Source organism: Cuculus canorus, chromosome 5 (assembly GCF_017976375.1).
Source record: "Cuculus canorus isolate bCucCan1 chromosome 5, bCucCan1.pri, whole genome shotgun sequence".
In the NCBI taxonomy this organism is placed as follows: Eukaryota; Metazoa; Chordata; class Aves; order Cuculiformes; family Cuculidae; genus Cuculus; species Cuculus canorus.
Window position 1 is genome coordinate 32,137,378 of NC_071405.1, and position 13,897 is coordinate 32,151,274.

General features: G+C 42.8%; 1 protein-coding gene across 3 annotated transcripts in view; it reads right to left on the reverse strand.

Annotated features, from left to right (window-relative positions):
• MPPED2 (metallophosphoesterase domain containing 2) overlaps positions 1-11,156 on the reverse strand; it is a 108,944-nt gene extending 97,788 nt beyond the window's left edge. Inside the window, exons 1-2 of one of the 3 annotated variants that reach the window (XM_054068850.1) lie at positions 10,955-11,156; positions 6,031-6,274 (exon numbers count right to left, since the gene is read on the reverse strand). In XM_054068850.1, the coding sequence (XP_053924825.1) occupies positions 6,031-6,158 (128 nt within the window). In that variant the 5' untranslated portion in view covers positions 6,159-6,274; positions 10,955-11,156. Of the gene's footprint in view, positions 1-6,030; positions 6,275-9,312; positions 9,564-10,042; positions 10,140-10,954 lie in introns of those variants that run through there. The other 2 variants (XM_054068853.1, XM_054068851.1) reach the window with 2 other exon arrangements.
• Between the last annotated feature and the right edge of the window lie 2,741 nt (positions 11,157-13,897).

The following is a 13,897-nucleotide window of genomic DNA, read 5'->3' on the forward strand; positions in this document are numbered from 1 at the left end:
AGGGAATCTCCCCTCTTTCAGCCTTGCAAGTAACCTACAGGCACAGCTTTTTACAGTCAGACAACTCCTCACCCCACACTGAGGGACTGACTGATTGGTTTTGATAGGTATGGAGACTGCTCGGGCAGCCTCTTCCCACTAGCACTAGAGGTAAAGGGCTTTGTCACCAATTTAAACAGACCTGGCTTCCATCTTAGGACAGGGCATTCCAGAAATACAGTAAATAACAAAGCTATGGTGACAAAAGAATATTTTAAACCTGTCCTACATTTAAAATAATAATAATGTTGGCACTCCTACAGTATCAGCCTTCTAGGGATGTCAGAAGACTTTTTTAAAGGGAGATCGGTATTCCTTTTTACAATGACAAAAAGAAAGGTCAAAAACTTAATTTTTCAAGTTTAGTGTATTACGACAACACTGCTTAAACACAATACAAGGGCCTAAATTCGAGTTTTAATTACTGAACTGCAATCTCTGAAACTTATATCACCACTACGTGAACATTTCATATTCAGAATGCTCTACTCAAGCATTTCAGAAGGCTTTAAATATAAGTGTATCCTCATGAAAAAGTTTCATTCTCATTTAACGTGTAAAACTTAAATTTAGAACTTATTTTATGCTTAGATTTTGCAAAATCAGTAACTTCACTGTTAAGGCCAGTAGAAATCTTTCATTATTTAAACTCACATAGACATATGCACATGCTCCAGTAACACAGTTCTCTTAATGACAGTTAAAATTAGCATCTTTGCAAGGTGGTGTCTATTGTCCTTTTGCAGGAGAATCAGAAAATGCAATCAGTTAATGGCACTCTTCTTCAGTGGAGACTATTTGTTTTAGGACAGCTGTAAGGATTCGCACCCATGGCTGCCAGCTTCACCACCTTTCTGCTGGTATGCCCATGCCACCGCAGGGAGGGCTCAGCTGCTCCAGGGCAGCTGCTGAAGGACTGCTGCTGTCAAGTTAACAAAATCGGGTTTTACTTAACTCACCAGGTTGTAAACTGCTGCACTTTGGTAACCACCTATGCAGCTGAGGGAAAGGAGACTAAAACTGCACAAAGGTAAGCTGAGTGTGAGCCATGACCCCAGTAAAAATCCCTGTGTCTGAGAGTAAGGCTCAAGTTTTAACTACATTCGTCCAAGGTACTTACATTTTCATAATTAGAGCTTACATGTAACTTATTGTTTGAAGGAGTACTGGTTTTATTTTATTTATTTAGAAAAATATGTAGCGAAAAGGAACTTGGGTGGTCATAAGCCATGTACGCTTTCATAAGAAGTGTTCTTAATGGACTGAGCAACAATTTGCATCCAAACGATGATCCTCATCACCAGCATCAGCTGAAACAGTCTGCCCAGTCACAGTAGGTATAGCTAACCAGCTTCAAACTGAATCTCTGTAGTCAATCCACCAATATGATCACATGTACGAACTCCACTATTCTGTAAATGTCAAACGAGTCCCTATTCTACTAATGCCAGCTCTCTCCCCTCCCCCTAAATATCACACACCAGATATGAAACAAAAGTTGAGAATATTACAAATCAAATGCATGATTTCCCACTAATCTCAGTGGGAATTTATAAAACCCATCAAATGCAGTATGGTTTCCCCAAGAAAAAACATATGCAGGATCCTATTTCTCAAGGTTAGTAGTCTAATAAGATCTCTGGGGTTTACCAATTTAAGGCTTTGTCACAGTTGAAAATTTTTTCTTCCATGATTATTCAGTTATATTTTTATATTATTATTATTATATATACATATTTACACACCCTCATACATTTAAACACTTTATTCAACTATACATACATAGTTCTACTAATACAAAATGCTGTTTATACTCTTTGTTTTAAAATAAGAATATCCACATAGGGAATTACTCTAGTACAGAAAAGGCAGTAAAACTATATAGTTACAGATTGTTCAATGTATCTCCAGGTATGCATAAACTCATTTAGAAGACTTTTGCTCTGGCACAGAAACCTCTTTTTTTTCTTACTCCTCTACTACTGATTTAAACCATACCAGAATTTTTACTCCATGTATCCTAAAAACAAGCTACCAAGACTTTCTGGTGAGCCCAGAGGCAAGCTAATGAACTCCTCCAAAAGGCTCAGCCTGCAGCAGCTTAGCCTACAGCAACTTCACCTCCATCAAACTCCCTCACCTTCACCAGCTGGGCCAGTTGAAATGGGCATTTTAAAATGACAAATACACAAAGTTTATTTTGCTTTCGTTTTGGTTTTTTTTTTTTCCCCTGAAAATGAATAGTGTTTTCCTAAACAGAAAGATTTTTCCCTCTGGTTAAAACTTAATATTTTTCCATCTGGATTTGTTCTATTTTCTCCTCAGCTCCTTTCCATTGGACTACGGAAAAAAAAACAGGTGAGACAGGAAGGTTCCACAAAACTAAGCCTTATCAATTCCTGGTAAATTGAAACTGTTTAAAGACCAACCATGGAGGCTGTTGTAAAGCTGCAGAGTTAAAAGAAAAAAGAAAGAAAGAGAACACCCTTAGCAAATTACAGATATACCTGATGAATTCAATTACCTTCTAAGTTCAGTCATTTTTACTTTTTTCCTACTGTTTGCTTACAACAGTAGAAATTCTCTCTATCCTCTCTCCTTTGAGGCTGCAGTTTCACAGGATGAAGCCTCCTGTAGCTGAAAGAACACCTGCCTCTAACCACCAGCTCCTCCCGCAGTTGCTCATCCTGGCCCCAGGCTGCACCAGTCCATGGCCTCATCCAGAACATCTCAAGATGCCTAAAAAGGCTTACAAGCTCCTTTTTTTTTTTTTTAAATAAAAACCTAAAGCAAAAGAGCAACAAGCCTTTGCCTCCTGAAGTCACAATTCCTGACAAAACATGGGAAAGTACGAAGACTTTCAGAAGAATAATAATCATTAGGAAGCAAAGGCAGGCACACTACAATTGTTATTATTTTGCAGCTGCCCTTTGAAGCAGGGAACTAAGGTGATGCAGTTAATTAAAACTAACTGAAAGTAAACATGACTTACCATTCATATACAAACATTTTATAACATCTTCAGAAAATAAGTGAAACCTGTGGGTGGGAGCACTGCTTCAAGATGACAAAAAAGTTAACGTTATTTTCCTTCATCCAAAATAATTGTACAGTATCTTTAGAACACTTGTTCAAACATTAATTAGTAGAGAAATAAAACACAACGACTGGACAAACTGATTTAAAATTCGGTCAGAGCCAAAGTAACTGCCAAGACTGCTGTCACAGGCAGCCCAAACAAAGGGAGCTTCCACACGCTGTTATTTTCTGGATAGCACACTTCTACAGAGACACCAAGAAGTGCTGGTGTAAAAATACAAATAAAGATGATAAAAGAGAACTGTACCCCTGCTGCTCAAGCTACATGACACCATCATGTGAAAGGCACAAAATGGAAGCAGGAGGAAAAAGCACAGAACACGTGTCCCATGGAACCAGCAGCGGAACGCTAGTAGTACCTTAACCACCAGGTTTACACCGATGCTATTCTACAGACTCTCCATTTTACTCTGTATGAGAGTCAAGACCAAAGGATACTGGAATCAGAAATGGCTCAGTATATGCCAAGAACCCTGTTTTCACCTTTGCATGTGAAGATGCATATCCAGAAAGAAATTACTTTTAAAAAAATTATTTCCTTTCAGAAAAAACATTGCCCTTAAGCTGCACCCAGCCAGCGATTTATGACACGCAGCAGGGCCCTGTGGCAACACATTGCCCTGCTATCCACATACATGTTGTAACGCTCAGTTCTTGTGTTGCTTAACTCGTTTTTCATCAGCCCATGATTTTTTAAATAATTTTTTCACTAGATGATAAAGCCTCCTCAAACTCCTTCTTAAAAAAAAACCCGCAAAACAATGCATGCATTATTTTAAGACAGCAAAAAAGAAAAGCAGACTGTAAAACCAAATCAGATCAATCAATCCTGGCAGCTGCAACAAAGTGGCGCTAGCAAAGATACAACAGGGTACAAAGATGACGGTTTCCATCCTAACTGCTTTTGCCAGTTTTCTGTTGAGTTTTCATGCTTGATGACTGCATATTTCAAAAATATGCAGGCTTCCATTACAAAACACTTGCAAAACAAGAAAGGACCCCCTCTGAAGGCCCCACGCACTCTAGCCTCTCCTCCCCAGAAATAACTCTACTGTTCTCACCATAACACACACCCACAGCCATAGCTGCGTCTTCACTTCCTCGCCTTCCTCAATTTACAACTCTAGACACCTGGTAGGATCCCGTTATTTCTTCCTGAACAGGTTTTCTAAAATTCGTCATATGTTATCTGTCTAGATATCTACAGATGAACTCACCTCCTGCACGGCACCATTGTCTTCTTTGCTTCTAAATTAAATCTGAGACTAATTCCCTTCCAGTTTTTCTAAACTTTGACCTCCCTTTCACTATGCCACGCCCTTCCTCAAAACCAAATTACTTATTTTAAGAAAGCTGCAATATTCCAGTTAAAAATCCTTTAAAATACTGTCACTATATAGTAAATGACAATGTCAGTATTTGTTTCAGTTATACAATCCCTCTAAACAAGTAAAATATCTTCCAAGACAGCCGTCAAGTCAATGTCCTTTTGGAGATACACAAATTATTAGGGAAGTAGCTGTATAAATGTTTGAGAGCTTTTGAAACGAACCCTAAATAATCGTTACAGTGCTGAATGCCACAATTCCCTGGTCCTAACAGCAGACCCCACTGAAATGAAAGTCAATTCAAACTCTTTCAAACTGTTCTCTAAAGCTCTCAAGCTCTTTCATACAGTTCTCTAAATTTCTTTTGTTTGTTTGTTCAGAATTCGTTCTCTACATAGGGAATAGTCTAGAGTGCAAAACATACCATGGAAATTTTATGACGAAAGGTCTGAAAACTGAATCAAGAAATGGACGTATTTCTAAAAGAAGGGTTACACCATCATTATTGTACTAATAAATCAGTATAACCGATGAAAACTTTTTCCGCCTTGAAAGCTCACATGCACGACAGACACTCCAGCGTCTTTCCTAAAGTTGCCTTTAGGAAGATTGTAACCACACAAAATCCTATTAGAAGGTGCTGAACTCCGACATTGTGACTCTTCCGGCAGCCTTCTACATAACAAAAATGCAATGAAGTTCCATACAACTTTCCCCCCTCTTATGATGCAAAATCCTTATCAAATTCAATAGTGTGACATCGTTCAAAACCCTGAATAACAATGGCACGCAGGAGGTCAAGAGATGCCGTCTTTGTTTTAGTTCCACGTGATTTTCAGTCTATTAATGTAAAAAGAAAAAGAACCTTCACAGAAATAACCGATAAAGATCAAACCTAACTAAACAATGGGAAGGAAATTCAGAGTTAAAGCTGGTACTTAGCTCTCGACACAACCCATTGTGCCCAGGTACAGAGCAGCAGTCACACAATACCCAGGAACGAGAAGGTGAGGCGAGAAAGCCTTCAGCTCGCCACTTCTCGTGCTTTTGTTGGTTTAAGTTCGGGCCAGGGATGTCGTTTTAACGCCGTTATTCCTATTTCTCTGGAGGAACTGCTGGGACTCCTTTGTGCTGCGGGTTGCGAGTGGAATGCAGCATGCGGCACACGTTCCACTCGCAACCAGGAGGACAAAGGATTCAGTGATCGGGGGGACAATTAGTCCCAATTAGGCCTATTTCGCAGCTGAGTGTAAGGGCTGGGGGAAGGGAGCTTAAATTTTAAAGCAATGGGTCCCTCAGGCGAGTTCAAGTGAGATGGGTGAAGTGACAAGGCTCGGAAAATGCCCCCTTGGAGTCACCGCTGGGGCAAGTTCCAGGGAGAGCCTCCAGGAGCGGATGGAGCAGGGTTTCTCCAGCACCCTATTAAGAAATTCGAAAACCATCTCGCCTGTTAGCTAATGCGACTGACCAATTTTCCCAGTTTTCAGCCCTCTCCTCCAGCACCACTGCTCCCAGTTCCAAGGCACACTCAGACACACACAAAGGCAATGGCAGGAATACTCACATGTGCACGTGCGGAGGCTGGAACCTGCTCTGGTTGATGTTGTAGTGTGTAAACGCCTGAGTTGGGTTCGAGCTGTATTCATCCACCGTTATGGTAACTTTGCCTTGTGAAGGAATTCCATGAGCCATCCTTCCTCCTTATGGACATGAGCAGCTCACAACTTCCCAAGGCCAGGAGCGAGGTAGGGCATTGTGGTCCAGGCGGCTCCCAACTCCGAGCAGCTCGTCATCAACTCCACGGACCTCTGCCAGGAGAGAAAGACAGCACGCCACTATAAACTCAAAGGAGATGTAAGCATACACAGACATATTACTCCAGCCTTTCCCGATTTCCACGCAAAGTTCTTCTGTATTTTTGATGTACCCATCACCCAATTCTCTAAGCATTACTAGTCACATATTTTTTAATTATATCATCATTTAACTCAATCATCATTAAATACATCCAAAGGATGAATGCTTAAAATAAGGCTTTATATTCAGAGGGTGGAGAATATCTGTATCGAAAGCTCCAGTTAAATACTCGATGTTTACTAATCTTTATTTTAAAAACGTCTTATGCTAATGGCAACCCTGAAAATTAATAAGTGAACCCAGTTTCCCGAAGGACAAATGGCTTTCCACAAATGAGCACACTTGTCTTCAAGGCCGTGTTGTAGCTTTATGAAATAAGTTACATCTGAGAGACTTTGGAGAACCTGTTGCAAAGCAGAAAATCTTACGGTTGCACAGCCAAAGGAAAACCCAAATACCTTGGAATCCAAGTATGTATCTTTTCAGACCAAGGCTAGTATCTAGACAACGTTAACAGAACACCTACATACGTTATAGTGCACTAACAATGAAACGGGTTTGGATTCATCTCCAGACAGTAATGATTTATCTGACAGGTTTAAGTGCAATTTTATGCATAACTATTTCTGCATGAGATAAACGAGATATGCTCTTCCCTCTATGCATCCCTATCTTTCACTTCTTCAAAGCGCTCTTAAACATATTGTGCATCAATACTGGATGTGTTCTATAACACAAGCATAAACCCAACAGCCAGAACTTCCCAAACCTGATCTCTATTGACTTCCTTGCACAGAGTCTGAGCTTCAATTTCCTCAATCGATAAACCGAGGGTACCTCAGCTGCTTTCCTTTCAGAGGGACTTCGTAAAAATTGATAAGCTGATGCTCAAAGAATACTTTCAAGATGAGCAACTCTTTAAAAGCCCTATTTAGGAGACAGATGTTCAGCTGGGACAGGCTATCCTAGCTGCAAGGACTTGCATCCAAGTCATGACTTAGTCATCAGTTGATCCCCCTTTATTTGCCACACACAACAGTGAATTTTTCATATCTCGTCTGCAATTCACAAAAGTAAATCAGCGCTTACTGGGAAGACAAAAAGATAGGAAAGAGAAGAAAATTACTTGAGCCCTTAACATCAAACTAAGCAGTATTTTTCCAATGTGATTTTCCCAGACTTCTCTTAGTTTCAAGATAGAAATGTGTTTGCCATGTGTAACATTAAACATTTGGGATCTTTGATTTGTATTCAAAATATATTTTTAATAGAAAGACTAATTTCCAGTTTGGCATGAAGCACAATAAAAATGCCCTGCAAATGGCAGATGGCCTGCTATAGGCCATTTATTTTACTATTTTACAACCTCGGGCCTATGTAGGCTTCCATATGTTAGTTGGGTTAAGACATTCTGCAACCTTCATTACAGTAATTGGCTTCTATCTTTCCTCTTCTTTATTATTGGAAAAAAAAAAAAAAGAAAAATATGAAGATGAAACTAAACCATAAAGTTCCTATTTAAAAACAGAGTCACTAGTGAGACATTACATCTCCATAACCGAGGTTACAGTCTGGCCTTTGCACTAACCCTCTCTACTATGAATAAGCACAATAGTTCCAGGAGTAAAAATCAGCAAGGTGATCTTTACTAAGCCAAACCTTTGCTGTGTTAGACATGATGTAAGTTGTGTGCAACAACCACTTACAAACTGTAGTAGTTACCATACCAAGTCTGCAGCTGTTTCCTTAATTTCCCTTACAATTATATTTTAGTGTTATTTTGCATAACAGTAAAACACAACACCTGCTTCAAACTGCAGTCCTGTTCCAAGTACTGTAATTCTTTTGAGATAGAAACTACCAAGAGTGTGCGACACAGAGCAGCATAATTGCCCAGCACTGAAAAGTAAATACAAATGAAAACATCTTCCTGCTAGAGAAATGACTGTCATTAACAAGAATGCTAGCCATCAAAGCTCCTAGGAAAAAAAAAAAGAAAAAAATCCAAGTTTTTCTTTTACACAGCAAGAACTTCAGCATCTGCATAATTTAAGTAGTGTGAAAATTACATGCCCAATGTTATTTTTTTCACAATTAAAAGCTACAATATAAACCAACACGTTAAATCAACAACAACAAAAATGCTTGGGCTTTCAGAAAAGCTAACTCACGCTATTTTCAGTAATCTAACATAAGCAAGGTCAGAACACTACATTTCATATTATAGTTTACTCTTGGAAAAAAAATCCAATTTGTTCACAAGAGTGAATTATACATAAAGATAATAAGCATTTTATACAAGGTTTATAACAATTCATGTTACAGAAAGAAATTACAACTAACTGGCATAAAACGAATGATAAGAGGATACTTGAATAGCTGCATTAAATACTTTAAAGTTGACTTTCGGTAAGATTGTAAGTATATAAACTGCGAGTGCTTCCCACTGTTCCAATCTTTAATCTTAAGAACAAATCTCTACGCTTCAATTAAGACAGAGCCGAACAAAGCACTCTTTTAAAACGAAATTCAACCACAAACGACGGACTTTGAAAAAAAGTAAAATTTGAAGCTGGCTCCTCTGTCAATTCCCCAGTTTCCATTTAGCTCTCCATGGAGTTCTAGAGCTCACCTACCACCACTATCTAGTTTTTCACTTCTTTACTGGGAACTTGTCGGAAGAAAACATCTAAAAAGGAGCCGAACAGTTCAAGATTTTAAAAACAAATTTATTTTAGGCCCCCCAAAAAGACTACTTTGAATCACTACTGCTCTTCTTTCTCCAACTGCAGTCACTCTCCGAGGATTACACGCAGGAGATGAGTAAAAAGAGTCAAAGTTGCGCTATTTTTCACATCTACCAAGTAAAACAAATTGCAAAAACTGCTACGCAAGACGTGGAAGATGCAAGCATCGTTGCATTAAAAACCTAAAGGAAGATTTATTGCATTTTTTCCCAAACATAGCTGATATCCTGGGAGCAACAAACCTTTTCCAGCGTGGCTCTGCACCGACAGCGAGGCAGGGGATGCGCTATTGTCGACATCGGCTCAGTTTTACAGGTAGAAACCGGCACTTTTTCATAAAAGGGCTGGCACAAACTTGGGCGCAGCCGATTGAACAGCAGCCTCCTCCTGCCGTGTCACAAAAACTATCTCAGGATACGCACCGAGAAGTGATTTTAAGACGCGACGTTCCATTTCACGGGGAGCCACACACCCCCCCGAGCCCTGTGTACGCACACGCACACCCAGGCACGCGGAAAACGCATTTCCTCCCCCCCAGATAAAATATTTACGCCTTCCTCATCTGAATTTCAAACATTTGCCTTCTGGCTGGTTTCGGGTTGAAGAAAGAAAGAAAGAAAGAAAGAAAGAAAGAAAGAAAGAAAGAAAGAAAGAAAGAAAGAAAGAAAGAAAGAAAAAAAATAGATATGAAAGGGAAGGGGCGGAAAGGGTTAATTCCGTGTCAACACCTCCCGTTGACACATCCACTGTCCCGACACTGTCAGAGAGACCCAACGCGCTGCATCCCCCCCGCCCCCCCAGTATCACACACACAAACCTCCCAGCATCTCACAGCGCGGTTAATCGGCAGCTGCCCCCCCGGCCCCCGCGGCGCTTCCCGCAGTTTGGGGGCAACTCCGGGCTCCAGGCTGACCCAAGGGGAGCCGGACACCGACTCCCCACCCCCGTTCTTTTTCCCAGCCCCCCCGGTACCTGGTCTCCCCGCCGCTCCCACCTCCGCCGGCTCCCCGGCCGCCCCGGTCGCGGCCCCGCGGGGCGCCGGGCTCGCCCCCCCCCCGGTGATTGATGGCTCCGGGTGGCCAATGGCCCCGTCCCGGCGTGTGCCGCAGCCCCCGCCCCGCTTGCCACCGAGGGGGCATTTCTGCCACGGCCATACCCTACGTGCCACGGCGCACAAAGTTCTCATCACCCCCGGCTGACACACAACAGAAATTATTGGGTTTTTTTAAGGGGGGGGGAGCAGAGGCTTGCGGGAGGGATGCCATAAACTCTGCCGCGGGCGAGGGGTGGGGGGGATGCCCGCTGGGTTCTTTATTCCGGCACTGCCAGCCCTCAGCACCTCGCCCCCAACCCCGGCAGCTTTGCAAGTCCTTAAGGCCTCCGGGATCAGGGTTTCCAAGCGAAACGGAGAGGGGAAACTCCGCCGGGGAACGGCGAAGCGTTACCCTCATTACTTTTGCAGCGTGTGTTCCCCCCGCCACATCCCCCATACACCCTCTCCCCCCCCCCCCCCCCCCGGAGCCCCGTCCCCCCGCCGGCGCCGCCGCTCGCCCCCCGGTCCCAGGCAGCACAAAGCTCGCCGGCCTACGCCCCCCCGGCCGCTCGCAGGGCTGCGAGGCGCCCCCCGAGCTGCCCCAGCCCGGCCGAGGGGCGCGGAGGGCAGCGGGGGCACGGCCGGGGGAGCAGGGCAGGGCGGAAAAAGCCGCGCGGGTTGCGGGGAAAAGCCGGGCTCGGTCACGCCGGAGAGGAGCGGGCGGGCAGTTTTTTATCCTTATTATTGTTTGCAGAAGGCTGTCCCCGGCGCCGCCTCCCCCCATGACACGGCACCTCTCACCCGGCGCTTTGTGCTGCCCCCGCCGCGGGCACCGACCCGGGGCCGCTCACCTTCCTTCCTTCGCTCAGCGGGGCCGCTCCATGGGTCTGCGGGGGCGCGGCCGGGGCAGAGCCCGACCCCGCGGCGGGTCCGGGTGCGGGTCCGGGTGCGGCGAGGGCGCTGCAGTGAGCGGGGCTGCCACTGGGGTCAGGGAGCAGCAGACACCGCGCTGCCTGCGCGCACACACACACACGCACAGCTCCTCCCGCCGCCTCGCACTTCAACCCCCCCGGGCAGGGAGGGAGGAATCGCTGCTGCGTTTCGAACAGCCTCCCCCCAGCCTGGCTCTGCCGCCCAGACGGGGTCGGGGGAGCGGGGAGAGCCGTGCCCGGAGCCCCCCGTGGCTGCGGGGCAGCGCCCGGGGCGCACCCGCTACGCGGCATCGCTGCTCGGCTCTTCCCCTGCCCAACGCCAATAAGAAAATAAATAAAAAACAATTTATTTTTTTTTAAATCCTCGCGACAGGTTTTCGCATCTTCCCCACCTTTCATCGTCAGGTATTAATGCAGCGCTGAGCTCCTTCTGCACCTGAGCAACCAGAGAAAACATAAAGAAACACCGCTGTGGGGTCAGCCTTTGAGGCTGAACATTGTCTCAGGGTAATTGGGGCTTTTCCATAGAGAGGTAGTGTCGGCGAGGTTGATGATGTCCCTTTTTGCTGTTGTTTTTCTCTTTTTTTGTTGTTGTTTTTGTCTTTTTTTTTTTCTCCCCTGAAATCCACAACTGTTCTGTCAACAGCCACAATAGCAACAAAGTAAAGATTAGAAGTATTTGTTCTTTTACTTTCAAGATAGCAAAAGGAACAGACTTCCACAATCAGACACTTTGAGGAAAAAAAAAAAAAAAGAGAGAAAAAAAAAACAAGAAAAGGAAAAAATTACAAATAATTCCGAATAATCGAGCTGACAGAATATAAAAGCTCCTAACAGGCCTCTAAGAGTAAGTGGCATCCTACATATTTTAAATTAGTAATTTTGACTTTGGCCAACCTTCGGATATGCATGGCAACTAAGCAGGTTTTTCTTTGTTGTTGAAAACAATAAGAAAGGTCTCCGGTATTGCCAGACAGAAGTCTACGAGGATGGATTATCCTGTTTAGAAGCATGACAAATTAAGAAAAATCAACCTGAAAAAGATTAAACAGCGTAAGTTTTCTCCGAAATTGATACTAGACCGTTTAGCATGATTTTTTTTTTCCACTATTGCAATTGGCGATTTTAGTAGAAGCAAGTGCTGTGAAGCACCAAAGGAAATCCCCGTTTCAGACAAAATGGCCCACAGATGAGTCGTCCTCCTCACCAAATCAAAGCAACATTTCCAGGGAATCTTTGCCTGGAATGGAGTCTGAGACCACAGGCTCATAAATATTTTTAGCTGACTTACTCTGACACTGATGCTTCTGCTGGAACAAGGCAGGGAGCAGGGTGAGCAAGTGGGGACACAAAGAGGACAGGATAGCTTTGCTGGAACCACTGCCAGCTTAAATGTAAAAACATGGAGAGGGGGAGCAAGGAGGAGCATGTTTGATCCTGAACCTGCAGTTGCAGCAGACGGACTTTTCTTGTATTTGTGTCTTTACACCATATCTAGATCCTCCAGCACTGCAAAAATGAACTTCTAGAATAGAGGGAAAAACGGGGCGAAAGCCTAGATAGGTGACTGGACTGGGAATTAGGAAGCTCAAAGACTTTCTTTCTGATAGCTTGTATGGTGAGAGACAAATCAAATGTTACCCCAGTGTCTTGGTGTCCCAGTAGTGAAATAAGCATTTACCTAATTCCCTAGTTCTTATAAAAAGCAAGTTATGTGGCCTAAAGTTACGGGTACTTGAGGTTTGCTCAGAGGTTTTAACCCAGAGTTGGACACACATCTGTATAATCTTTTTCACAATACTAAATGTTCAGCAACAACACCAAGCTATAATACTGTCACCGAGAGCATTGCTTTTAATATATGACTTGAAAAACTGAAACATTTTCTGTCACAAGCACATAACAAGACTTTTTACAAACTGTTTTCTGCTTCCCTGAGAACAGTATGCTTCCCAAAGATGTACCCACTTTCAGAAAGGGCTGTCCTTGGAGCTGCTAAAAGAAGGAAAAATATTTTTCTTTAATTGATTAAAGACTTTTCTAAGGAAAAGAGTTGTATCTTATTGCCTTCCTTCTCTATTTCACAAGAGCAGTATCAAAATGCAAGTCTGTAAGCACAGGAAAAGAAATTGTCTTTATTTTGGCTGGAATGTGTATTGATTAATACACACTTGACTAGAGGATTTCAGAGATAAATTTGAAAATTTAAAAAATAAACAAGCTGTTTCTTGTGAGTGTCACAGGACTGAGTTTTCTAGTTGGATGAAATTCAAAACACTGAACAAGCAGCTTTTGTTTATTTTAATGCTTCCTATCAGTAATGTTAAAAGTGTATGTTCTACACAAAACCTTAGTCATATTCAGAGTTTGCTCTGGATTTTGTTTTTTTCACTTTTATAAATTCCAAGTGTGTATCATCAAACATGCAGATGCAGCAGATGTGTGTTAAAAATTATAAGACACTACAGCATCACAAAAAGCACACAAATTCTTGGACATCTATTATGTCATCTGTGATACACTTCATAGGTACCACTGTCTCCAGTTTCTGCAAAGCAGAAGAAAGAGCTAACAAATTTTGAGACACACAGAGTAGTCCAGAGTGAATGAACCATGGACAATCATCTCATTTTACTTTTTACTTTGGGAAGAATCTTCCTTCGTATCTGTGAATCAATACAAGAAAGTAACATTTGAAGTCCATCTCTGAGAACTTATTAAATAATAAGATTTTCTGAGTGATCTTTTATACAGAGTAGAATTCTAAAAAGCCCTAAAAACATTTGAAACTGTGTCTCATGGCATCGGTCTGTGGTTACAGTACTGTCCCGATATGGATCCTACCTGGTCAGGAAGTACCGC